Here is a 27,871-nt window from a genome sequence, read left to right on the forward strand (position 1 = left end):
TATATTCATTTAACTAGTCACCTCTCCAGAGACACTTTGGTTGTTTCCAGTTTGGAGTTATTACAAATAAAGCTGCTATGAGCATTTGTGTACTACCCATTTTGTGTGAACATGTTTCCATTTTTCTGGGAAGAATGCTGGGGAGTGCAATTGACGGGTTGTATGTTGAGTGTGTGTGTTGTTGGTTTTCTTTTTCTCCAAGAAACTATGGAGTGGCTATGCCATTTTACAGTCACTCCAGCTATGTATGAGAGTTCCAGATTCTCTTCATCATCACCAGATTCGATATTGCCATTTTTTATTTTAATTGTTCTAATCTCATTGCGACCTTACGTTGCATCTCCCTTATCCCTAATAATGTTAAACTTTTTTTTTTTTTTTGGTGTATATTTGTTGTCTGTATATTCTCATTGATGAAATGTCTCTTTGTATCTTTTGCCCATTTTCTTTCTTTTTTTTTTCCCTTGGCAATCCTGTATTTATTACTACTCCCAAATTCCAACAATCATCTCATTAAGCTTATCTGTAAAACACTGATATATGAAGAGGGGTGTGAGGGTGTGGGTGGGAAGGAAGGCTATCCACTTCTTCATGTCTGCAGAGAAAGATCTTTTTGGATGACAATCCCATGTGCAGATCTGAGCATAAGCACGTGACTGTTATTCTTAGCAACAAGTAAAAAAAAAAAAAAGAGGAAGAACTCATTTAAAAAATATTTATTTATTCATTTTTAGAGAGACAGCGAGAGCGAAAGCAAGAGAGAGAAAGAGAGAGAGAACGTACACCCAAGTGGTGGAAGGGGCAGATGGGGAGGGAAAGCATCTCAAACAGACTCCCCGCTGAGCTGGGAGCCCTTCCTGCTGATGACATAGGAGCCACCCAAGTCCATGCTTGAAGTGGACTTACTGAGTGGTGGCCTGGATCCCACAACCCTGAGATCGTGACCTGAGCCAAAACCAAGAGTCGAGGCTTAACTGACTATGCCCCCCCAGGCTTTCAGAGAGAGATGCCACTGCCACAGTCACACAAGGTCTCAGACAATAGTCTCAGACAATGGTGCCAGGGTGTGTGAGCCATAGTTGGCCAACATGTGTCACCCTGAGGCCACTGCTGTTTCTCAAGGGGAATCTCCTCAATGTGCCTGGAAAGCAGATCATTTGTAACACAGAAGTACACGGACTGGGGCAATACTCGCACAGAATAAATTCTACAGGTTCTTGGGCAGGTCGGTTGGTTCTACAAATCTCTTCTGTGATAAATTGTGGAATTACGGTTGTGCAAAGGTAATCCCATAAATGGACACTGGGGACATTTTTACAACCTGCGAAATTCCTAGACCAAACAATAAAGAGCCACCCATACCAAACTTAGACTCCGACTTAAGATGCTCCACGCAAGGGCTTCTGAATGAGACAAAGCAGGAAAGACTATCTGAACAGATTTTTGCGCTTCTCTCCAGCCAGCAGATTAGTGGGCTCCATCCCCTCTCCAGCTACCTTCTGCTGTGCCACGTCCTGCTCAGATTTTTCCTGGAGAATCTTTTTCTTCTTCTGTATTTTCTTTAACCTATAGAAGTTTCGCTCTCTCACATTGAACTCTGTGATGATACAAGCAAGGGCACATCCAATCCGGGGAATGATGACATGTTCAGTGGCATTTACACTCCCATTAACAGCTTCATCTCCAGTCACAAAAGGAGTCTGCAGCAAAGCTACTCCCACTGCTGTGACATTATTCCTCTTTAATTCAGAGGCATTGTCCCCACCTCTGGCTAAGCCAGTCAGTTTGTCACTGTCACTTCCTTGACGGTGATGTTCAAATACTGGCAAAGGATCACCTGCAGCATCCTCCTTGCTGGAAGCTTCACTTAACATTGTGGATAACTGTGGTGCCCAAGTCCCCTCCAACTGTGAACGTGACCTTGGCAAGTAAGAGCAGCTTCTCTCTTCACATTTTCATCTCTGTTATCTCCTTAAGGGCCTGGTGAAACCAGGGAGTTAAGGCATCACATTGTTTCTTTGGGAGGTTTTGAACTGTCTTGCTCCCTTTAATTGAGCCTTGGTGATGGACTATGCCACTACGAGGGAGCTGTCTCACATGGATCTTTGCCCACATCCTGAAGGTGACTATTTGGCTTGGGTCCCCTGCAATAGTCCCTACCACAGCGCCTTCCTCTGGGGGCAGGATGCTTGTCCTGCCTATTCTCTGCGGTGTGTTTGTGTGTGTGTGTATTGCCTGTTCAGTTTTGATAAATACTCATGTTTGGTTAAGTTTGAAACAGGCTTCGGTTGCTTGCAAACTCACGAGTTGCCTACTTTGGAATTCAACCACAGTAATAGCTAATATTTATTGAGCACATACTTTGCACCAGGCACTGTTCTAAGTGACTTACAGGTTGGAGTCCTCATTGATAGATGTTGTTGTTATAAACATCATATGTTGTTGTTCTAAGTGTTAACCACGGTTACAATTTAGTTGACGAATCTAATAAATAAACAGCTTCATCAGTCCAGCACTGCCGAAATTTGAATTGCCTAAGTTTTGTGTTTCGGTTGGGTGAAAAAAAGATCTAAGCCATTGACATCACGAGAGTGCACGAAGCATAAGAGCCTCATTGCTCACATTTTTAAAATGTTTTAAAAATTATATAGTACATGTTTCTGTTTTAAGTAAATAGCTGGAAGTGTTCACTTCAATAAATTTTATAAAAGAAAGCTCCCTAACGTTAGTCTCTCCCTAAAATAAAGACAGAAAATAAAAGCTCATTTACAATATACAGTTTTCAAAAATCGCGTTGCTATGAGTGTAGCAGGCTACACATGCAGTGATCAGATATTCTGAACTCTTGTGCAAGATGAAGACTGTATTTCCTGAAGTTTGGGAAATGACTAGAGCTTTGTTGAGGGTCCCCAAGGTGACTGTGCAGCTGGCCCTTATAATAGAACTACCTCTGTGACAGGTGGGGCTCCTCTGGGGCCTGGGCACTGTCCTCTGGGTCCCAGGGGCCATACGTGTGATTTATCGGTGAGTCAAGTCGTTGAACAGGGACCACCCTTGCATGCCTGGCTTCTGGATAATCCATCCTCTACGATGCTACTCCTTTCTACACTTCAACATCAATAGGAAGAAGCAGAGCCCCCGTTCCCACACCTTAGTCATGCTTCCACCCTTGGAAGAGCTAAGTGAATGGAGTTCCGCAGTGTAGCCCAGCAGCACGTGGGTCCAGCGAATGGCCTCATGCGATCCTCCGAGTGTCATTGCCACAGTGTCCTCTGAGCTGTGGAAAATGGCAATCAGCAGAGCAACCTCCTCAATAGATCTGCTCCTTCCAGGCCCCACATCCCTTGGACAAATGTCCAGCTGCTGCATTTCAATGGACCGATCATAGGCAGCTGGCTCCCCCACAGCCGGTGCAGCAGGCCCGGGCTTGGCCTCTGCTCACCCACCTTCCTCTGTGGAGCTCACGGCAGCTTTGGACTTTGAGGAGTAAGCAACACACCACCCACCTCCTTCCCCTCCATCTGTTCCCTGATGGTGACCCGACCCTCTTGACCTGCTGGCTTTGACCTTGTGAGAGGACTTCTCTCCTCACTCTTTATCCTTTGGACTCCATGCTGGGCACTGGGACTGTATTTCTTTCTCTGTTCCATTATTGGACTGCCTTATGCCATCTTGGGGAAGTTCTGAGACTCTCCCATATGGTAAGGCTGGGAGGGTGGAGCCCCCTCTTCCCAATATTAAGTCCCAACAATTCAAATCTAGGCCACACTGATTTATGGGAGTCTGTGTGCAAGTTACCTTGACTCTCTGACTCTGTTTCTTGTATAAATGGGGTGGCGAATCCCTTTCTCACAGGGATTTAGTGAGGTTTACTGATCACACACCCACGCCCACCCACACAAACACATATAGCTAGTCCACCACAGCGTAGTACTCAAATAGTAGATAAATAACTCTAGAAATAAGACAGTTTCCTGCATTTCCCTTTACCCCCACCTTGGTCTCTGCCCTCAGGTTGTGATGTCCTGTCCTCATGCTGCTGGTCCCAGCCCCCTCTCCTATTAGTCAGTAAAGGGGACTCAGACAGAGTGCTCCCCTCCCCTGTAGCAGAGAATCTCTCATTGGTTGCCATCACCATGGCAACTCACTGTCTCCTCCCCCCCACCCCCCCTTTCCAGAGCAGCAGATTGTGGAGTTCCAGACTTCTCAGCTCTGGGAGGGAGGAGGAAAAAGATGGGGGAGGGGAGCTCTAGAGGCAACCTTGACTGCAAAGGCAGCCACATGGTTCGGGTTTGCTTGGATTCCTGATACCAGCCTGGGCATGCATGTGGCCTCTATTATCTCTGCACATTCAGGCAACCATTTAGATAGCCATAGGCACTCCTGATTCCCTTTGAAATGGGCCAGCGTGGGACCTGAGGGTCTGGGTTCATGGCACGTGGCATGCATGATAAGCATGTTGTTCCTACAGAAGAAGGGTTTTCTTCTCACTCCTTTGCAGCGCTGCTGAGGTTACACTGCAGGACCAGTGGGAACGAGCTCTGTGAACTCCAAAGGCTGTCAGGGGTCATTCGTTATTCTGGTCATCCACCCCTGCCTCCCACCCTGTGTGGTTGGCCAGAGTGGGGCAGCCTCATGGGTGCTTTCCTATTCGGATGAGAAGTGGGGGTTTGGAGGTGTAAGTCCACATGGGGCCCCTGGAGAACAGCATAGGGCATTGGGCAGTGAGATACCAACCACTGGGTCCCAGCTGTGAGGTCCCTACCAGGGCCTGAGAACCTACTTCCTTCCTCCCCAATGCGCCTGCAGAGGGGGTACACAGCATGGCTTCTACATGCACAAATTGTGATGTGCAGGGATGCCTGGATGGCTCAGTTGTTGAGTGTCTGCCTTCGGCTCAGGGTGTGGTTCCTGGGTCCCGGGATGGAGCCCCACATCCGGCTCCCCACAGGGAGCTTGCTTCTCCCTCTGCCTATGTCTCTTCCTCTCTTTGTGTTTCATGAATAAATAAATAAAATCTTAAAAAAAAAAAAACCTGGGATGTGCAAATGCTCTTTGGTGCACTTGGATTCAAAAACGATTTAAAAGCATGGGCTGAATGAAGGCAACTTTTGCCTGTTCTCGATCAGCAGCAGGGAGGGTGCTGGTCAGTGAATTGACTGTTGGAACATCAACTCCATAAAAACGGGCGAGGGGAGGACATCCTGACACCTGCTACAATGGATGAGCCTTGAGGACATGATGCTAAGTGAAATAAGCCAGAAACAAAAGGACAAATACTGTATGATCCCAGTTACATGAGGTAATACATGAGGTAATGAATATGCTAGGATAAGCAAATTCATTGGGATAGAAAATAGATTAGAGGTCACCAGGAGCCATGTGGGAGGGAGAGAGGGGAGTTAGTGTTTAACGGGGACAGAGTTTCAATGTGGGAAGATGAAAGGGTTGTGGAGATGGATGGCCCCGAGGGCTGCACAGCATCATCGTGGATGTGCTTAATGCCATCGAAGGTCATACAGAGAGATGGTTAAAGTGCTAAGTTTTCTGTTATGCGTATGTTACCATAATAGAAGAAATCCAACCCCCCCAAATGTGAGGTGAGGTGGGGTGGTGGAGCACTGCCATGGGAATGAGGGGACGGAGAACATGCTCAGTGCTCAGTGAGGCTTTGATGGGTGAGGCATTCTAGAGAAGGGGGTCTTAATTGACAGGCTGCCTGGCCCTGCCACTTCTGGCTGACCGACAGGCCAAGAAGGTGACATCAGGGGCTCCCTGCCTCTATTTCCTGAGGGAGCTAGGGAAGCCAACAGGGATGACCCATCCCCTCCCCTCAGGGTCCCAGGTGTTTTAGGAGTTACCAGGGTAGTGGTGTTCCTCAGCTTGGGTCATGGCCTTCTTCCCTCTGGAAGGCCCAGGGTGTGGTGGAGTGCCCCCCCCCCCCCCCCCCCAGGACCCAGCGCTGGTCCAGTGGCCGCAGAAGAGGCGTGGCCAACATCACAGCCAGGTGGAGGGACACCGTGCTCTCCTGGGACCTGCACGCCACGCCCTCACAAGCTCCAAGGCCTGGGGTGTCTGCAGCCCCTTCTTGCCTTCTGAGTCACTGCTCAAACCCACCAGCCCTTCTGACAGAGCTGGAAACAGGCACCAAGCCCTCCAGAGGCTATTTTTAGGGTTCATCTGTTCTTTCTGATCTCTCCTCTGGATTCCATATTTTCCCACCCCCAGATCTGAAAGAGCTCAAGATTCTGGAAATCCTTCCCCCCCCCCCCACCCTCACCCCCCCATCCCCGCGCCTCTCAAGGTGCTCTCCCTGGCTGGACAGCTGAGCTGGCAAGCTGCGCCTTCACCCCCACCTTCCTGCACCACTCCCGCCTTCTTTCTGGATCCCCACCCTCACCCTCTGGCCCCCAGCTCGGCAGGCAGCATGGAAAGCAGGCTGATTGTCTGACATCATCTCCCACTCCCCGGCCTGCGAAGAGTTACTCACTCAGGCAATCCCTGCTCCGCCGGAGGAGACTGTCCAATTGCCAAGCAACCCACTGTCGGCCAATCACGGGCCTCGGAGGTGATGTCATGGAGAGCGAGCGGCCGTGCTGATGGGGAGAGAAGCCCGGGGTACCACTAATTGAGGGAGTGAGGAAGGGAGCAGCACGCTCAAACGGGACTGCAGGTAAGTGGCGATGGAATGCAAATGATCTGAGGCTTTTCGGGCAAAAGGAAAAAAATATATATATTAGCAGCGACAGAGAGGAGAAGCAAGGGGTCTGGCACCATTTGCGTCGCTTTTTGGTTTCACTCAATCAATCAAACTTTGCCAAATTCTGGGGGGAAATGGGGGTGATGTGAAAAGAATGGGGCTACCCCAAAGGGCAGGGGGGTGCGCTGCGGGCAGTCCTATTCCAGATCTCTGGGAGAGAGAGGGCGGGCAGGAATTGCCAGGGTTTCTTTCGGGGTCGGATGTCCATGCTGAGTTCTTTCTGCATAAAAATGTTCTGTTACTCAGGGAGAATGGTTTTGTGCAGAGTCTGGCTCCCCCCCCCCGCGCCCCCCCAACTGCCGCTGCCCCCCAGACCAATTTCAAGCTAGCAGCTGCTCTGGGTTTTACATTCCCTTTCTCAGCCACAGTTTTTCTTGGCTCGCTTCCCCATGGGTATCATCCTTTTCTTTTTCCTCTGTCTGCACTGGGTTACTTTGGGCCCCCGGTTCTAAGGATACAATGAGATCACCACCTTCCCCTCGCCCCGCCCCACCCAGAGGTCAACCTGTTCCTACCTGGGCAGGGCTGGCAGGCTGGCGGGGCTTCGAACTGCGGGGGACCCACCACTGCCACGCCCTGGTCCCCGCTGGTGGCCCCTCCGTGCTCAGCCCACCGCTCTCCCCAGGAGTTTAGGCATTGCCCTCTTCTCATCCAGGGGACCAGGGATTTACTGTCCAGTGGCCAGCTCCGTCCCCACGTGGCGATGCTGTCTTTGTCTCATTCCTCCCAGGAAGACACAGTCAGGTGTGGAGGAGTCCTATTGTCCTGAAAAAAAGGCAGGTCCCCTGAACCCTTTGGGGGGCTCAGGAATGTTGAGGCAGCCCAGGTCCGGACAGCCTGGGCAGGGGTACCCCTGTATCTCAAGACCGAGAGACACCCAGGGAAGGGATGGCCAGCGGTGGTCCGCTGGAGTCCTGCAGGGTGGTTGGTAGGTTGAGAGGGAACGTGGGAGAATCTGTCTCTACTGAGGCTGAGCCCCCCTCCAGGGGGAGGAAACCTCTCCCACAGGCAGAGTCAGGGTGCCAGGGGGAATGAGATCATCCATCAGATGAGGAGATAATGATAGTGCTGGAGTGAGAGGTGAGGAGGCACAGGGGCAAGGTCTGTTTTGCAGCTCCACCGAACAAAGCTAGAGCCTCCAGAGACCCTACCCTGTCCTCTGGGGCCAGCCAGCACCCTCTCCTCGGCCACCCTAAGATGCTACCTTGCTAATAGGAACTGTGCTATTCACCTTCCTTGAAACCCACTTAACCACCAGCACCAAAGCACCTGTCAGCAGGTCCCAGCCCTTTTCGGACCCCCAGCTCCTCTCAGGCCACCCCTGGAACAGGTTTGGAGTAGACAAGGATCTTTAATTGCTAGATGGATCCACCACAGAACATTGTAGGGAGTGAGCTCCCCATCACTGAAGGCGTGCAAGCAGAAGTTGGATGACCACCAAGCAGGGTGGCTATACAGATTTCTGCATTGTTTTGGAGACTGGGTCTAGATTAGTGTTTTTCAAGCTGCAGATTGAGATCCACTAGTGGATTGTGAAATCAAATTCATGGGTAGTTAATTGGTATTTTGTTTTCAAATAAAATGGGATAGAGTAGGAAAAAGTCAAAACACATCTTATTTAGTAGAGTGTTTCCTATACTTTTTTTTAGTTATGTATTTTCAGTTATGTAAATATTTATAAATATAAATTGTTTATATTTTTAAACATATTTTAGAAATGTTATTGTATTTATAAATAAATACACATATATTTATATTTGTATTTGTATTTTGGTTACATGTGCATTTATGTGTGTGTATGTAGGTGGATCAGTGACTAGATGCGTGTGAGTGTGCCAGTATTATGACATGTACATACTGGATCATGATATAAAAGGCAGTTCTTTACTGTCAGTCCCAGTAAGAAAAAAACATTGGCTGAGTGACCCTTATGACCTTTTCTATGACTGTAAGCCTATGGATGACTCTTACTAGACTATGAACTTCTTTTTAAAAATTTAAAATTTTTAATTGTGGTAAAATACACATAACACCAAATTTACCATTTTAGCCATTTTAAAGTGTACAGTTCGGTGGTATTAACTACATTCACACTGATGTGCAACCATCACCACCATCCATCTTCATGACTTTTTTTTATCTCTCCAAACTGAAACTCTCCCTGTTGAACACTAACTCTATTCCTCTCTCCCCCTAGCCCCTGGCAACTCCCATTCTACTTTCTGTGTCTATGAATTTGACTGCTCTACATACCTTATATAAATAGAATCATGTAGCATTTGTCTTTTTATGACTGGCTTCTTTCACTTAGCATCATATCCTCAAGATTTACCCATATCATTGCGAAAATTCCTGCAAGGAGATATGTCTTGTTCGAACAGGTCCCTATGACCATGTTCCATATATAAATGTCCATAGTCCACTTGCTGTGTTAAATGGAAAACTGTGTCTCTTTAGGGAGATACTGCGTTCTAAAGCACCTACCAAAAATTGAGAAGCCTGGTCTAATATTGTCCTTCCTGAGCAGAGGCTTTAATGGAAATTCTATTGGCTGGTGTGGTGGTAGGCGTGTCTTGCATTTTTTTGCTTAATATTTAGATTTCATTTTGGCTCAATAAAAGAAATCCCAGGGCCGAACAAGGTTGGCTGCCTTGCCTCTCCCTACTAGGCCATTTAAGCCACATTTGCCCTCTGGGATGTGAGTATGCTGACTGATAAGATTTAAAGTGGAGCAATAAAGATTGATAAACTGAGATCCAGAGAGTGAGGTGTGACAGGAAAGAAGGCAGGTAAGAGAGGAGGAAAGAGAGGACAGAGTGTTTCAATTAAACCAACCATATAGAAAGAAGGGGGAAATGCTTAATTTTACTGAACTCTTAAGAGCCTTTCTCCAGATGCCTTACATATCTTTTTTAAAAAATATTTATTTATTTATTTATGTACACAGAGAGAGAGAAAGAGAGAGAGCATAAGCAGGGGGAGCATTAGGCAGAGGCAGAGGGAGAAGCTGACTCCCACTGAGCAGGGAACCTGTTGTGGGGCTCGATCCCAGGACCCTGGACTCATGATCTGAGTGGAAGGCAGATGCTTAACCACTGAACCACTCAGGTGTCCCCCATTTGATAACTTTATATTATTTCTCAATTACCCAGAAACTATCATTTGGAGACACAGAATTCCAGTGATTTTGAAATCATAGACAGGTAGAAATGAGACATTTATTTGGGGAGTGAGGTAGAAATTTGGGGGGAAATTATAAAATATTCAGAATGTAATTTTTATAAATGCTCTGTAGAGAACCAAACTCTACACTGCCCTCCTTTTTTTTTTTTTTTTTTGGCTTGGCCAATAAACATTATTCATGTATAATTTAATTTGCTAATTAAGTTAGAATTTGCTATATTTAGAGATGTGATAGTCTGGAAAAAGGTTGCTTTTTCTGTTTTTCTTTGAGGAACAGTATGGACAAAAAAAAAAAAAAAATCTCTCCTGATATTTTAAAAAGCGTTTCCAGGTCTTTACATCTTTAGTTCCACTAGGAAGATAGGAAAATACACAGATAGAGGTACACGACTCCTGCTTCCCCGTACACATCTATGCTTCCCGTCCCCTGCAATCACTGGTCTTTTCTACTAAAACTGATTGTCGCTGTGTGTCCATTCCCTTACAGTCCTGTCAGAGGTAGATGGTAGGAGGTAAGAGGACAGATCAGATTGGAAGTGATGGGCCTCATTTATGGAAGGGTGTAAGCAACTCAGGAGTTCAGAGAACAAACCCGGGAATGTGAATCTAGAGAAAGGAGCGGAGTGCAGACTGTAGGGTGAAAGAGTTCCAGTGGATCATTTGGATGTCAGTGCCCAGAAATGAGAGCCAGGTAGCAGGCAAGGTTGAAACAGACAACGAGGGAATAGGAGGATAGATTCTGTTAGCTGCCTGCACTAACATAACTTGCTTGACTATTATTGATCCTGAGATGGCTTTGTCTGTCTTCTGCATCTGTCACCAAACAAATATGTAAGGATCCCATGAATCCTTCTTAAAAAATATATTACCCCAAGAAGTCTAGCTGACCAAAAGTTTTTGTCAAACTAAAGAACTCAGGGACAAAAGATATATGGTATTGATAGTGGTTACAAAGAAAGAAAATACTAGAATTTAGTATCTTTGTCTAATTATTTTTTGGTAATTAGACAAATTATTATTATTATATTTTAAGATTTTATTTTTTCATGAGAGACACAGAGAGAGAGAGGCAAAGACACAGGCGGAGGGAGAAGCAGGCTCCATGCAGGGAGCCTGATGCTGGACTCGATCCGGGGACTCCAGGATCATGCCCTGGGCTGAAGGCAGGAGCTAAATCGCTGAGCCACCCAGGGATCCCTAATTAGACAAATTAGAGTAATTTTTTTGTTGGGGGGCAGGGGTAGAGGGAGAGGGAGAGGAAGAATCTTCAGTAGCCTCCATGCCCAGTGCAGAGCCCAACACCAGTCTTGATCTCACAACCCTGAGATGACCTGAGTTGAAATCAAGAGTCAGATGCTTAACGGATTGAGCCACCCAGGCACCCCGAGTCTTTGTCTAATTATGATGATCAACATATTTATAAAGCTGAATGCAAATGTCAAATATCATAAAGCTAAGGAATATGTCTATTACATTTATCATTGTATTACTTCCTAGCAACTTGAGTAGTATGTATAGTAGATTCTCAATAAATATTTGTTGAATGAATAATTGAAGAACGAAATCAATAATAATAATCCAGAACTGAAAACGTAGATCACTATGACAAAATCAGAAGGTTTGTAGTGTAAGGAAATAAAATTATGCACAAAGCTCTCATCTTTCACAAAGAAAACCATTAGGTGTTGTTTTCTTCTTAATGTAATAAGACATAAATATAAATGATTTTAACTTGAAGATTAAAAATAAGATGTAAAACTTGCAAAGCACTGGGGAAGAATGAAAGAATAAAGAAAACAAGAATAATATTGTGAAAGATGAGAATCTCCCTTGATCATAGTTAAATGTGGGTTGGAAACCTGGCTTTGCTCCTCCTACTTAAACTTAGGAAAGGCTCTGACTCTTTTGGGCCCTTTGTCTCTTCATCTGAAAAGGGTAGGAAATGGAGATGCCAGAGATCACCACAGCTCCTCCCACCTATGGGCAGAGAGCTTGACCCCGGCAATGTCTACAAATCTATTGCTTGTCTCATGGTTGGAGGTAGGTGTGGGGTGAGCAAGGCTTTGTGCCACTTCATACACATGAAGGCAATCATCCATTCAACTTATATTTACACTTGGCCTTGGACATGTAAGATGGAACTTTGAAGATGTTAGCTCAAGTCCCATCTTTATCATTTTCTGCTTGTATGACTTTGAGCAAATCAAGTCACTTACCTGAATTGATCATCAGGAGAATGGGTATAATAGTACCTATTTTATAGGATTTGGAGAGAATGTAATGATAAAATATATATATTTCCAATTTACAACTAGGTAGAAATAATAGACATTAGGAAGAAAAAAAAATAGAAGGAAATGCCAACTGCAAAAAGTAACAAGATGACAGGGATTTCCTTTCTTTTCTCTGTCACATAGGTGTTCCAAAATAGAATATCAATATGTCTGTAATGAAAACATTACATATAAAGTGTGTATGTGCACATACATGCACTTGAAAGCGCCTGGTAAACTATAAAGCACTCCAAAATATTGCTATTGGTGTGACTAGGACTCAGATTACAAGAGTTTGTTCTACATGCTGATGCTTCCAAGTACTCTGAGTCCAGGATCTCTCAACGTACTGGGTCACAATGTCTTGCACTCCATCCAGTGACCCTGAATGGAAGTCTGTGCCCTGGAATTTTGCTTCTAATATGTCGATTCTTTTGTACATATTGAATGGAAAACCAAAGCATGCCAGAAAGTGCCATCACTGTAGATTATTTGGGACTGCCATTTTTCTAGACTTGACTTAATTTTCCTTTTTTGACTGGCCTCCCAATGTAGCTGTTACAACTAGGAGGTGCTCCTTAGACCTAGGCCTCCAGAGCTCTGTGCTTGCCAACAGGTGACTCTTCTTTATTTCCTAGAAACACAACAGGAGCTGCATTTCTTAGCCCATTAGATACCTGGAAGTTGCTTCTGACCACGGTTCCCACCATCTCTTCTTGAAGCGTTTAGAAGCAACCTAAGTGGGGTGGTGATCAGACAAATGCCAGTTCCACAAAGTCAGCTAATCACACACTCTTGTGCTTTGCCCCTTTGCCCTCTGTGGGTCTCACTGGTCCAGGTTTGGCCTGTGCTCTAATATCTACTCCTTCTCCCTTTATAACATGGTCCATCTTACTGCTGGAGAATTGCCAGAGACCCATAGGGCATCTGCAAAACTTTCAGAGGCTCCAAATTCTCACCCTGGGGACCTATTTCACATTTTCATCACCAAAAACCCCTGCGGTTATTTTAGAACCCAGTTGAGGGCTTGGCACAGAATTATATATTCAATAAATATTTTGGAAAGGATGAACCACCTTCATGAAAAAATAATTTATCTCTTTTTTTTTAACCCAAATAAGATGTATGGCTTTCAGTCAATGTCTTCATTTTAATTTAATCTAATTTTATTTAAATATTTTATTTAAATTCTATTTGCAAAAATAAATAAATAAATAAAAAATAAATTCTCTTTGCCAGCATATAGTATAACACCCAGTCCTCATCCCGTCATGTGCCCTCCTTAATACCCATCACCCAGTTACCCCATCCCCCCACCAACCTCCCCTTCAGCAAACCTTTGTTTGTTTCCCAGAATTAGGAGTCTCTCATAGCTTGATCTTCCTTTCTAATTTTTCACCACTCAGTTTCCCCCCTTCCCTTATGGTCCCTTTCACTATTTCTTATATTTCACATATGAGTGAACCCATATGATGGTTGTCTTTCTCCGACTGACTTATTTCACTCAGCATAATACCCTCCAGTTCCATCCATGTCAAAGTAAATGGTAGGTGTTCATCCTGAGTCAAAGTCTTCTGATCAGCACAAAATAACCAGGGTTACTGTACAGAGATATGATTTCAACAACATTTAAGTAGCTTGTACAGCTTATTTCAGGCACATACATAACTTCAACAGGACTAACAATTGGTACAAATGTAAAGAGCCACTTCTCTGTACTGCCCGTGATTAGAAGTCTTGGATCAGAACTCACTGTGTCCATGCCCTGATTCTACGCCAGAGTCTCTCTATCATCTCTGGACATCCTTGCCAAGGACCACTCTATTCAAATCACTTGGATCTGCATTAGCTTCTTATCCTTCAGAAATAGTCCACATGAGATTTGACACATCCTGAAAGCCTTATCTGGGCATTCCTTGCAGTGACAAATAAAACATGAGCTCACCTGGGTAGTGTGGGCAGTCAGATGTGCCCTAGTAAAGGAGATCAGGTGTGCACCTAGTAAAGGATCATGTGGCATCAACGAGCTTGGTGCTCTTCTCTATGGGTTCCTGGTCATCAATTGCATTACAGAAAGCCTAAGAACATGGGTCACAACTTCTTGTCATGTAAAAAGTCCGTCTACACCCCCATCTTTTCATTGCTGCTCAGGTGGCCCCATGTGGGTTTTCCCCTGTGTTCTAGTGTGTGGGAGGAGGGAAGGGATCAGTATGAAGGGTAAGGGTAAGGGTACTGGTACTGGAATTCAAAGGTTTGGACCTTGGTCCCATCTCAGCCATCAACTCAGTGTGACTTCAGGATCTCTGGGTCCCCGGGGAGGAGCATAATGGCACTTTGGAAGGGGCAGTTGTTGGTTGTGTGGGATGGTTATGTGCAGTTCACAGTGTTTAGTTTACCCAGCCACTGCCCACTAAAGGCCTGGTACTCCCTTAGTCTAGTGACCATCAAAGAGTCCCATGTATATTCCTGGGAGTGAGGCTGCCCTAGTTGAGAACCTCTGGCTAGTGATCACCAGTTCACGTCACTCCACTGCCGACATTCTGATGTTCTAGGAAAAACTGGGGGCTCTGATCTCTTCACTTTAGAATCTTTCCTCCCACTGTGCCACACGAGATCTCCCCTTTAGTCAAAAGCCTTAATTTCTAGACCTCTATCACCCAGTCCTACCACCAGTCAAAACATAATCATTCTGCATCTTATCTCTTTATGGCCTGGGTCTCTTCCTGGTTGGGCTATAGCTAATTAATTATTTCTACTAATTATGTTAATTGTTCAATCCATCAACAAAAATGTGTGATCACTTGTTTTTCTATACATAGACTGTTAGATGCTGGAACCGGAGTAAATGTATAGGTCAGTTTGCAAACAGGATAACAGTACTTGGTGGGATGCAAAGAGTCCAGAGTGTTACTTGTTTTAGGCGGGTCCTCATTGCTTTGTGCCTAGTCCTGGCTTCCAAACTTCCTCTCCTAATCTTTTTCCCATGCTGATGCTGCCAGAAGAATCTTTTGCCTGAGCAGCAGCTAACGATGGAGATTGACTTTAGAATGAATATCTCAGCTCTGCACTTGCTACCTGTAGGATTTTGTGTCATTAACCTCACTTTACTGAGCTTCAAGTTCCTCTTTACAAATAACCTCGAAGAACAAATTGAGATAAGGCTTGAATTTTCTGGTACCAAGCAGGTGTTCAAGATGTGGTAGCTATTCCTTTTGCTATTATCATTAGAATCACAATTTCCGCTCTCCCTCTTAGTCAAAAGATGGCAGTGCCTTCCTACTGAATAGAATATAAAGTACGAATGCTTTCCCTAGTCTAGAGATTCCTTATCTTCCTATTGGTATCCTACTAGTTGGTCCTAGTGAGTCCTGCATGCAGCCCAGTGGGCCCTCTCTCTTCCCCCAATTAATCCAGTCTACACACCAGAATGTGAATTGCAAAATAAGCCCAACACACTCTGGCCTTTGTCATCTGAATCTTGAGTCCTCTCACCACCTGATATGCTGTATTGATAACTGCCTGGGCTGCCCAGGGAGACCCTGCCTCTTGACCAGCAGTCTGCCACCCATTAAAAGTGCTTAGGAGTGAGCACTGACAAGAGTCAGGAGGCCACTGTTGTTGGCTCTGGTTCTGTGGCTATTGGCTGAATGAGTGTAAGTCATCTACTTTGAGTTGGCGACTGCTTTGATCTTTGTTATGGCTGGATATAGTCCTGGTCTTCCCAGGTGCAACCTGGGACTGGCCTCTGCCATAACAGAAACCATGCAAAGAGTTTCTGGGAGGGCCAGAGGTTGCCTCAGCACAGAGTTTTGACTCATGGTGCTCTGATATGTGATGTTTTAGATACAATTCCTCCTGGTGGGCCTGACTCATGTCTACTCTGGCCTCTATTATTTCTTAATTTTCATTTTGCCTCCCTTAATTCCTGGCATTTTATCCTCTGTGACTTTGAGCAAAAACATCCCTTAACTCTCTTCTCTGGTAGTCACAGGACAGGCCTGGTTGCCCCACTGCATTGTAGGTATTTTGCTGTGGCCTGACAACATAACCCAAGGTAACCCAAGACACCAAGTCATTTAATGGATTTCACAGTGTTGTGAGAAGCTTGTAGGGACAAGGCCTACAGACTGAGGCTGGTTTGTGGGCCTTTGGGTTGATTGGACATGCCCAGGAGAATGGCCTGAGCTATTGGTGCTCTCAGATGGGAGAACAGATGGCCTCAGAGCCATTCTGAAGGGTCTCTAGGCCATGGATTAGCATAACTAAATCTTCCAAGCGGTGTGCATCCAATCTGTGTCTAACCCACCAGACAACCTGTAGTCCTCATGTAGCTAGGCTGGATGCTGGGAAGGCAGGAATGACTGGCTCCAGTCAACTCTGGTCCTCCATGTTAATGAGGAACAAAGTCAGAGCCCCTGCTGTGGCTGCCACCACCCAATGGCTTAGGACCCCTCTTCACTGCTTGGCCTTCTAGAAGAATCTATGACATCCCTCCTGTCCCCTTCCATTCTTTCTTAGAATGCCCCATGGGTAGAAACATCTTTTGGGTCTTGAATGCAATAGAAATGATGTGACTATGGCTGAGGGTTTATAAGGGCTCTGTGTACCCATAAGTACAAACATACAGATTATCTTAAGGAACAAATCAATTGTATATAAAACATTAGTAGCTGAGATAAGGTGGAAGAATCATGAGATTAAACCTTGGCTCAATCACTTATGCATGTATTAGTTTCCTGCAGCTGCTGTAACAAATGACCACTCACTTAGTGACTCAAAACAATACAAATTAATTCTCTCACAGTTCTGGTGTTCACAAATCCAAGATCAAGGTATCAGTAGGGTTCACACTCTCCCAAAGACTGGGGGAGGAAACATTCATACCTCTTCCAGCTGCCAGCGGCTCCAGGTGCTCCTCGGCTTGTGTCTACATGAATCCAATCTCTGCTTCCCTCGTCAAATGGCCTCTGCTCACTGTGTGTTCCTTTTAAGGAGTCTTGTCATTATATTTAATCCACCCAGATAATACAGAATGATCTGACCCTGAGGGCCTAAACTTAATTAAATCTGCAGAAACTCTTTCCAAATAAAGTCACATATCCAAGTCATAGGAGTTAGGATGAGGACATATCTTAGTGGGGGACACCATTCTACCCACTAACCTGAGTGGCCCTGGAAATGTCACTTACCCTCTCTGATATTCAATCTCAATTTCCACATCTATAAAATGGGGACAACAATCCTTACATTGTAAGGCTATTAAGAAAATTAAAATAAAAGCATTTGTCACATAGTAGATAATCTATAAATACACATTTTTGATTATGTGAACTCTGGCCCTGTGAAAAAAGAGTTCTCAGTTACAAATCCCTTGGCTATGCATACCACTGCTCATCTTTGGAGTGTCTCCTGCTCCCTGCCCTGGTCTTCCTTCTCGGCCTCTCTGACCTATGTTTTCTACCTGGTTCCTCACCATCCTACAACTCCTAGCACAATATCTTCCACAGAAGTGAGAAAGTGCCTATTGATGTGTTTAGTTAAACCATATCTTCCGGCCAGACTGACATGCCCTGAGTCCCCAGGACCTTGGACTGCAGCTAGCATCCAGTCCCTCCCCTAGCCACAAGGGAAGAGCTTAAAAGTCAGAGCCAACTCTACTACTAAGCAGCTGTATGACTTTAGCTAAGAGTCTTAACCTCTCTGAGCCCCAGATCCTTCATCTGAAAGTGAAGCTGATGATGCCTGTCTTGTCAACTCAGCCTCACGGGAAGATTAACTGGGATAATGTCAGTGACAGGAGTTGTAATCTGTGCTCCATGAGCAGAGGGCCTTAATTATCATTCCCAGCTCGGGCTGAGGGGCACAGTCCCTCATTCTAGGTACCTACTCCTATAGAAGATTCCTCTTCTTTCTCAAGAGTGTCCTTTTCTGCCTCACTTCCCTTACTTGGACCCTCTATTACCTAGGTGAAATCTGATGCTCTTCCCTCTCCTGGCAAGGGCTCACTCACCCTGCCAGTTACCCTATCAATCAGCCTGGTTATGAGCTGAGTGTGGAATGGAGCCTCGTGACCAGGGACATCCAGACCCTGTCCAAGGACCCACTGGTACTGTCAGGATCAGCCTGACTCTAAGGAAAGAAGCCCATTGTGCTGCATAGTGAAGAGGTTGGTGCCTGGCAGGGGCTTCTGGCTCCAAAGAACATGAAGGCTCTGCAGGGAACATAGCAGTGTAAGACCAGTTGACCTGGCTTCAAATCCCTGCTTTTTTAACTCTCTAACCTCATGACCCCCGAGTAAGCCACATAAACCCTCTGAGCCTCTGTTCTCTTATCTGCAAATGGAGATTATAGACTTAATTGCAGGGCTGGTGAGGACTAGAGACAGTGACTCTGAAGCAGGTGTGTGGAGGCTGGTGGCTACTCTGACGGAAAAGATACAGGAAAGAAAACTCACATTTATTAAATACCTCCTTTTTTTGCTAGATGCTGTACATATGCTTTTCTCATTTAATTTGTGTAACTTGGTGCAGAATTAAGATGGAGAAAGCAAATTGGACATGTGAGTGACAGCTTACTAGTGAGATCAAGTCTGTGTTTGACTCCACATTGGTCCGGTCCTAAAGCTGAGCCTCCTGTTCCCATTGGTTCCCCTGCCCATCCCCAGCCAGTACAGACCCCAGTCGCCAGAAGGAAAACACCTTATTAAGGATGGAAAGGGGCTCTACATCAGTTTCAGAGTCTTTTGCTTTGTGAGATGCAGGCAGTGAAGCTGTTGGCTCACGCCACCCTCTGCTGGCACAGTGACCACTGAGGGTGGCTGTATTCGTCAGCATTCTCTAGAAAAATAGAACCAACGGGATGCATATAGAAAGAGATTTATTATGATGGATTGGCTCATGCAGTTACGGAGGCTGAGAAATCCCACAATCGGTCACCAGCAAGCTGGAGACTCAGGAAAGCTGGTGGCATAATTCCAGCCCAAGTTTGAAGGCCAGAGAGCCAGAGCTCTCATGTTTTAAGGCAAGAGAAGATGGATGTCCATCTCAAACAGATAGAGTGGATTCATCCTTTCTCCATCTTTTGTTCTATTAAGGCCTTCAACAGATTGGGTGAGGCCCACCCACATTGGTGAGGGATATCTTTTCTCAGCTTATCCACTCAAATGCTAACCTATCCCCGAGGCACCATTATAGGCACATCCAGAAATAATGTTCACCAGTTTTGTGGGCATTAGCCTAGTCAAGTTGACACAAAAATTAACCACCACAGTGGCCAAGGCTCGTGGTCCCCACGATGACAACTTGAGTGAGGCTACTCCTCACTCCATTGGCTAGCAGCCTTAAGTGGAGCCCTGTCATCTACTGTTTCGTCTTTCCCTCCTCTTTCATACTCTCTGGTCCAGCATCGACCATAGACACAGAGCTTTTTCACCACCCCCACCCTTGCTTGTGCTGCTCCTTTAGCACAGTGACCTCCCTGCTTAATTCCAACTCATCATTTAAGACTCAGTTCAGGTGCTGCTAACACCAGAAGCCCCTTCCATGGCTCCCCAGGGCCTTGTGTTGAGTATGAAGCCCCATCTCTGTGCTCCTACAATAATCCTGCATGCTGATTTCCATCTCTGCACCGACCACATTATGATGATATTATTCTATAATAATGTTTGTCTCTCTCATAGTCCAGGGTTATCTTAAATGGGGTCAAGGAGTGCTTAAGACAGAGGTTCTTGGTGGGTAGTGAGTGAGGGGCCATCTGAATGTAATATTTTGACATCCTCTGCCCAGTTCCCTCTGATCCCATAATAGAACAGGCTGGACAGGGAGATGGGGTGGGAATAAGGAGAAATTCAGGACACAGTTATTTTTGAAAATTTCCCAAGTGATTCTGAGTTAGGATCCTAACCTTTGCTTTGCACCAGCCACTTTGCTGCACAGAGAGAAAACTAAACACCTCTTGACATATACAGTTTTGGGAAATCCATGTCTGATGCTCAGGGGGGCTTGAGACTAGAAAGCCAATTATGAAACTATCATTAGTGCACGGAGAGGCACCTGGGTGGCTCAGTCAGTTGGACATCTATCTGCCTTTGGCTTGGGTCAAGATCTTAGAGCCCTGCACTGGGCTGCTTGCTCAGTAAGGAATCTGCTTATCCCTCTCCCTCTGCTCCTCCCTTTGCTCTTCCCCTGCTCATTCTCTCTCTCTCTTTCTCTCTCTCAAATAAATAAAATATTTTTAAAAAATTATCTCATGGAAACTGAACTTGATTGTGGTGATGTTGAGGAGGGGGTCTGTGTTTAGAAAAGGGAGAGTGGGTGTGTAGAGTTCCTGGAGGTGGGAGCAGACCGGTAACCTCCTGGGATTCACTCTCTAGTTCTTTAAAGAGCTTCCTTATGTGAATAGCCTATCAGTGGTAAAATATTTTCTTTTTCAGATTTGTGACAGCATCCTGAGCTGGGGATAGACCTACTCTGACTTTCAACCAGATTCAGCCTTCACATTCCAGAAAACATGACCCTCGCTGGTACGTACATAAACTCTTTATATGATGAGGCACCACAGCGTAGGGTATTATATGTGTACTTACATAGGCACCGAGAAGGGTAAAAGACTGACAGGGAGTACACCCAAGGGTTAAAAGAAGTTATCACTTGATAGTGGGCGGGATCACCATTGAGCGTTTCTTCCTTTTACTCATCTGTGTGTGTTTTTAAAAAGGTTTTACAATGCACATGTATTATTTTACACTTAATTATGTTTTCAATTTGTAAAAGGAAATGAGGAGGAGACTGCCTAAGCAGTGCGCTGGGTTTAGCTGAGAACAGAGAGAGTCTGAGCATAGTGGAGCTTAAAACAAGGCGCAGTGGCCCCAGGGTGGTGGGGGTACAGGCAGGAGCACATGCCAGGGCCAGGGAAGGTGGGGGCCAGACTTCACCATATCAGCTCTAACCTGTGATGTCATGGCTTTCAATCCTTCCCTGACACAAAGAGGCTAGATGGTGTGTGTGTGGGGGGTCCTCCTCTAGCCCTCATGGACACCAGCACTTCTCCCTTTGACCACTGTGCTGGGAATGTCAGAGAAGACTCACTCCTGACCTTGCCACTCAGTGAGGGCCAAGACTGGAGCGATGGTGGTGAGCTTCTTTACCTTTCAGAGAAACACTGCTGAGTAATTTGAATAAAATGGAGTGTGGATTTCCTGCATCTTGGAGCAAAGTAAATGAAATATCCTGGCAAGTGTGAAGAAATAGAGAACTAGGTCCAGGGTGCCAGGCTGGGGCAAAACCATTACTTCTTGTGGTCTTTACCTGAAGGCATTTTGTATTCGGTACTAAAAAGTACCTAAGTCAGGGAAACAATGTGCTGAGGAGGAGGGGGTCATGCAGGTGCTCTGGAAGGCTCAGGTTCTAAATAAGGTGGACAGAAGTGGGTCTAATCACACACAGGAAACCTAAACCAACCTGCTCAGAGCAAAGGGGCTGGATCCTCAGCCAAGGGGTGGGTCTGGGTGGTTTGGGTGCCTCTGTGGAGCCTGGTCATCTCTGGCTGCCTAGGCACCCAAACTGAGATGAAGGCTGACTTCTGAGTCTAGAAGGGGTCACTGTGTTGTCCTACTGGTGTTTCTACAGCCTACAAAGAGAAGATGAAGGAGCTTCCACTGGTGTCCTTGTTCTGCTCCTGTTTTCTAGCTGATCCCCTGAATAAATCATCCTATAAATATGAAGGTAAGTGAGGGCCACTGTTGGGAAAGTAACTTGGGGAGGTTTCTTGGGCTCATATCCATGAGTATCACACTCCTGTCCAATTTCATTAAACTCTTCTCCCCATGTCACATTTTCTTTCCCATAGCCAGTAAAATCACCACAACTTTTTCCAAGGGCCTAAGCAGCTTGTGAGGGCTGATGTGGGACTGTAGCTGGGGGACTAGATAGCAGTTGAAAGTCTGCGACAGATGTTCTGCAGAGCACTCTTGATCTTAGCTTTTCTTCATTCATTTAACAAATGGATGCTTTGGAGGATGCAGAGGTGAAACAGACAGATTCTGCCCTTGGGAAACACCTAGAATAGAAGAGAAGATGCAGTGTAAGTCACTAGATTCCAAGTTGACAGGCCTCCTTTGTGAATGCTCTGAGAGGCCAGAGGTGGAGAGAAGACTTCCACCTGCAGCCACCCAATAAATGTGGCCGTGCTGACAGGGACTTGTGATGGTGTCCCAGGACAATGGCAGGGAGCACTGAATGGCCATGTTCTGCTCAGGGAGGGATGGGGAACAGGTCACCTCTTAATTCTCCAGGGATTAAAAGAAAGGGACAGGTTTGTTCTGGAAATGAAAGATGGGAGTGCTTGGGTTACCTGAGATTGTTTTTTCTGTCTAGGCTGGTGTGGGAGACAGTGTAGGAGGAAAGATCAAAGCCAGCGGAAAGACAGTGCTGACTGGAGAGAAAGAAGAGAGCAGGGTAGGAGGGAGCAGGGGAGAGGTGGCAACAGGCTGAGCCATCAGATTGGTAGTGGGACAAGGAGTGGATGGGTGGTGGGTGGTGGGCAAATGTACCACTGTTGGCCACCAATGAGGACAATTTAAACAAGAACTCCAGTATGGGAGGAGTCTTGTGGCAGAAGCAAAAGCAAAAGCATTTGCTACAGCCATTATTAGAAACCACAAATCCTGGGACCTCTATTCTTGGAGCTTGAGTGCTTGCTGTGGCTACCAACCCTTTAGCCCCATTGGAGCCCATTGACCTTAGGTGCCAGGTTCAGGACCAACCCAGAACACTGGTCATTGATTTGCCTTGGGGACCCCAGATCTCCCATATATATGTGCATGTGTGCATGCTTTTGGGGTGCCAATCTAGTCTACAGGGGGTGAGCAGCCCCTTTCCTGCTCTCTACACAGCAGACACAGTGGACCTGAACTGGTGTGTAATTTCTGACATGGAAGTCATCGAGCTGAACAAATGTACCTCGGGCCAGTCCTTTGAAGTCATCCTGAAGCCACCCTCCTTTGATGGGGTTCCTGAGTTCAATGCCTCCTTACCCAGGCGGCGAGACCCATCTCTGGAAGAGATCCAGAAGAAACTAGAAGCAGCTGAGGAGCGAAGGAAGGTAAGTGCTCTCCCTTTCTTTCTTCCAACTCAGCATTACAGGAAGGAGTTGGAGAAGATAGGAGGTGGCCCTGGGTTGGGGTCAGGTCACCACCAACCCACAAATATTTAGGTAGCACCTCCCATTTACAGGGTAGATAATGAGACACCATTGAGGGAAACAAGGAAGTGAGTCTCTAGGAGAGTACAGTTTGGTTAGAGGGATAAGGCATTATATTACATATGTCCAAGAGGTAGCCTAATATGCACACTAACAAGAGGAAGACACTGACAAACACTAAAGATTCATGGAAAGACCTGGCAAATAAGGAAAGGGCTCCTTAACTGGGAGAAGGAGAAGGTCATGGTACAATATATTTCCACCCCTTTCTATACCCTCTGAGTTTCTTATTGATTCTTATGGTCCAACTCCAATGCTATCTTTATGTAAGCTTTTCATCTTTGAAGCAGAAAATAATCTTCTTCTCCCTTGAATTCTATAGCATTTCTTCTCTACTTCTTAAGGCATTTGTCACATGCTAGGCTGGGTTAGAGTTATGAATATATGTGTTACTTCTACTAGACTTTTTTCTTTCCCAAATTGCTAGGATAGTGCTTGATACATGTATAGTCACTTAATATTTGTAAATGAAGGAAAGAGGGAATGAATAAAGGCAATGAGAAAAAAAAAAACAACAACTGAGGAAATAGTGGGAGAATCTAGAAAGTGTCCTTCCCTCCTGCCAATGGGCCAGAGACCAGGTTCAGGGAGATGTGTCTTCTGGGTGTAGAGCTTTCTTCCAAGGGCCTCTTTCTCCCTTTGTGCTTCCTTAGTACCAGGAAGCTGAGCTTCTGAAGCACCTGGCAGAGAAACGAGAACACGAGCGGGAAGTGATCCAAAAAGCCATTGAGGAGAACAACAACTTCATCAAGATGGCTAAGGAAAAACTGGCTCAGAAGATGGAATCCAATAAGGAGAACCGGGAGGCCCACCTTGCTGCCATGTTGGAACGGCTGCAAGAGAAGGTAAGTGATCTTGGTGAGAGAGGAGACTCCCGGAACACTCTCTTCCTTTCATGGCAAGTATAAAGGACCTACATATTATTTCAGGTAGCAAACAATCTCAGGTAGAAAAGGGGGTATTTCCATTAGGCTGGATCCTTACAAAGTCCCAAGTGATGTTTTAGGAAGTCATAGGCAAGAAACATGAGCTGAGCTTTGGAATTCCTTGGGGGATATTACACGCAGCTACACAACTGAAATTTCTCATTGTCTTAGGGAGATTAGACCTCTTATCTTCTAGAGAAAGCCTGCCTAATGCGAGAGAGTAAGGACAAATAAGCAGTTGTACATTCCTGGCTTCATCCTTGAATGGACAGATTTGATTTAATGAAAGATGATGACTTGGGCTCTTGGCTCTAAGCCAAGGGCATGATAAGCTGAGTTGACCATTGAGCAGGAAACATGATTCTCTCCAAACCTCTTGATATGGACTGAGTGAGTCACGGGTCTTTCCAATATTCTACCTTTTGTCAATAAACCAAATGGTGTCACCTACATATGAGAAACGTGAGAGACTAGGATTGGTCCCACGTGTCAGCAGAATAACAGCCCGTTCTGCTGAGAACACGTTGGCCTCATTTCCTGAGTCTCAAGGCTGCCCCAGTTTCTCCTGCAGCTCCTGGGAGAGCTCCAGCTCTGTGTTTTATTTCCAGGAGCCGCCTGCTGCGCGGTGACTCCCGGGACCCGATCGGTGGCCTCGTCCCATGGTGAGCAGCGTGGTCCCCACTCCTTCCTGCCCATCCACCCAGAGTCTTAGGCCCTTGACAAGAGCTACTAGAAAGATTGGCTTCTTCACAGGGGATCTGTGGAGAAAGATCTGTGGATAGGCCCTGCAGCTGGCTGGCATGTGGCAAGCCCTTCTGCTCTCACATTCTACCCTTCTAAGAGCAGTAAGGCCTCCACCAAGTATACAGATGGGAGGGAAGTAATCTGGGTCTCATTTCGATCTTCCCCAGTTATTGAGGGATGGCTAGGAACAAACTCTTGAAGGAAAAAAATATCTGTGATTGCCATAAAATAGGACATGGGCTCTCAGGCCAAACCCAAAAGGAATAATTGAGGATAGAGCCACAATATGGTATTTCAAAAATGGAAAAACACTTTTACTTCTTCATATTCCTATCCTCACAGCAAATTGATAAAGTAAGCAGAACAGTGTTATCCTTATTTGATCGATGGGGAAACCATGTCAGAGAAGGTCAAATAACTTGGCCAGGGTCACAAAGCTGCTAACTAGTGCATCTGGGAATAGTTCTCTAGCTATATAAGTCCAAGGGACTCATTCAACCCTTATTTCAGGGGGACCAACCCACAATCATCCTGTTGGCCTTTTGTCAGAGAGACCATTGGAGACCAAAGAAAGGGAGCCCAGAAATCTAGGGTTCTTCCCAGAGAGCTCAGCTGAATGGAGGTCGATTCCAAGGGGAAGAGATTGAGAAGGTCCCCACTCTGGAGTAATAGCTATGGAGGTGGGGTAAGACTCAAAGAAGCAAGATGTCAGAGTCAAAATCTGAGTGAGCATCACTCCTTTGGGATCGTGACCCCTATCCACCCTTGGCCACTGATGAAGGCGGGAGGTGAAAAAGAGACAGGTGTGTGGCTTCTGCCCTGCCCCAAGTCAGTGCTTTCTGTGTCAGTACCTGCCTGGGTCACTGACCATCTACATTAGATTCACCTGGTATAGAGTTTAAAACTACAGACACTTGGACCCCACTGGCCTACTGACACTGTCTTTCTAGGGATGGTGCCTGAGAACCTAGCAGTTTAACAAATATCCTAGGTCATGCTGATACATAGCAAGGTTTAGAACCACTATCCTAGACACACCACGACTCACACTTTTCCCAGGGCCGTGGAAAGTTCTAGAGCATTTTCAGGGATGGATTCATAGTTTCAAGTATATCCTGGGCTCCTGGACTGCCTCTGTGGGCTTACTCCAGGCTGATTTTTGATATTTGGAAATGATGCTATCTGGATGATTGCCAGGGTCTGGCAGAGACAATATTTATTGAGCACCTGCTGCGTGCAAAGTGCTGTAGAAGGAATTAGAAAATACCAAGAAGAAAAAGGCATGCTCCCTGCCTATAGGAAAGTTACCATCCAGTAGAAGACCCAGCCAGATCACAATGAGCAATGATGTAAAGCAGACCATGACGTGCCCTAGAGGCGAACACTAAAATCACAAAATTTTAGAGGTAGAAAGAGCTTCCAGTTCATAGCCCTCTCTTTAAAAACCAGGGAGCTGAGGCCTAATTGGTGAAGTGATTGGTCAGAGTCACAGAGCTGATGGGTCTTTGAAGTCAGATCCCATCTTTTGGCTTGATGACATTGTTAGATGAAGAGGGTTCTCACACACCACTTGTGAGAGAGTCCACTTTTTGGAGTTGGGGGACATTTCCAAAAATTCTTCAATTTATACTTTAAGAGCCCTCATCTTTCACCAAGGGACTGAAAAAGTTGCACTTGAAAGCAGCGGTCATGTGGCAAGTGTGTGGGAGGGGACATTTGTAATGAGGCCTGTCCATTCCATTGTGCTCCTTGGGTGTAGCTACACTGAGCTGCTCCTTACATTAAGTCAAGCCATGCACTCAGTGCAAGCCCAGGATGGCCAGGTGAAGGAGGGAGACGCTGGTGGGCTCTGCGGTCACTGTGAGGTGGGTCCCCCCAAGGGAGGTTGGCCCCAGTCCATGAGCTCCCCCGGGGCCACACCAGCCGGCTCGCTCACCTGCCTCCTGCCAGTCTCACCTGCCACCTTCTGCCCCTTCTCAGGACATCTTTGCAGACCTTGCTCTTCACTTCCTGTGACGACAATTCTTTACTTTGGGTTCTCTTGCCCCTCGGCTTTCTTTTATTCCCAGGGAAGCCCATGTGACCTCCCCTTTTCACTCCCTTCCTTCTCAGGACAAGCACGCGGAGGAGGTGCGGAAAAACAAGGAGCTGAAAGAAGAGGCCTCTAGGTAAAGCCCAGAGGCCAAAGAAGTTTCCAGAACAGCCGGACAGCTCCAGCAGCTCCGCAGTTCCTGAGGCAGCCTCGTCGGCCGTCGGCTGCTCTCCCAGCACTGGGGTTTGGGGGGAGGGGGGTGGCCAGGGGTGTTTCCTCTGCTTTTGGTGTTTGTATATGTAAAGAATTGACCAGTGAAGCCATCCTATTTGTTTCTGGGGAACAATGATGGGGTGGGAGAGGGGAGAGAAGGAGAGAATTTAGGAAAGGAGATAGAGAAAGACTCATGGACACTGCAACCCTGCCCACCGCAGACTCAGGTCAAGTACTTGGCTTTTCTTCACAGTGAACGTCCAGGCACCGTGTTGAGGGAAGCTGCACGTGGGGCAGTAGCCACACCAAGTGAAGGGTGGAGTCCTGGGTGGGGCAGTGGCTGCAGGGTGTGGCAGGAGAGCCCAGGGAAAGGGTGGGGGGCCTGGAGGTGTTGCTTCTGCCCTGCAACAGGTGGGATGAGGTCTGAGTGTGTGTGTATTAACCATCATCTTTTGATCATCATGACCAATGAAATATTTAC

The 27,871-nt window shown here is 46.2% G+C and overlaps 1 protein-coding gene and 1 pseudogene across 4 annotated transcripts; one reads left to right on the top strand and one right to left on the bottom strand.

Annotated features, from left to right (window-relative positions):
* Positions 1-741: 741 nt before the first annotated feature.
* LOC119865945 lies at positions 742-6,644 on the bottom strand (annotated as a pseudogene).
* STMN4 (stathmin 4) lies at positions 6,525-27,871 on the top strand. Of its 4 annotated transcripts, XM_038573757.1 has the most exons (8): positions 6,525-6,673; positions 20,648-20,737; positions 21,843-21,938; positions 22,590-22,670; positions 23,108-23,316; positions 24,129-24,320; positions 25,010-25,063; positions 27,258-27,396. In XM_038573757.1, exons 2-7 carry the CDS (start codon positions 20,725-20,727, stop codon positions 25,028-25,030), a joined length of 612 nt encoding a protein of 203 aa, XP_038429685.1. In that variant the 5' UTR covers positions 6,525-6,673; positions 20,648-20,724; the 3' UTR covers positions 25,031-25,063; positions 27,258-27,396. The 4 variants fall into 4 exon arrangements, with proteins under 4 accessions (XP_038429685.1, XP_038429687.1, XP_038429684.1 ...); XM_038573759.1 differs by lacking the exon at positions 22,590-22,670 and having other exon boundaries at positions 6,527-6,673; positions 27,258-27,420; XM_038573756.1 differs by lacking the exon at positions 25,010-25,063 and having other exon boundaries at positions 6,528-6,673; positions 27,258-27,871.

The sequence above is a fragment of the Canis lupus genome, chromosome 25 (assembly GCF_011100685.1).
Source record: "Canis lupus familiaris isolate Mischka breed German Shepherd chromosome 25, alternate assembly UU_Cfam_GSD_1.0, whole genome shotgun sequence".
Lineage (NCBI taxonomy): Eukaryota > Metazoa > Chordata > Mammalia > Carnivora > Canidae > Canis > Canis lupus.

Coding starts and splice junctions, on each gene's coding strand:
- STMN4 (XM_038573756.1), top strand. Junction 22,671..23,107: donor GAGAGAAAGAAGAGAGCAGG/GTAGGAGGGAGC, acceptor CTCTCTACACAG/CAGACACAGTGGACCTGAAC. Junction 23,317..24,128: donor CAGCTGAGGAGCGAAGGAAG/GTAAGTGCTCTC, acceptor GTGCTTCCTTAG/TACCAGGAAGCTGAGCTTCT.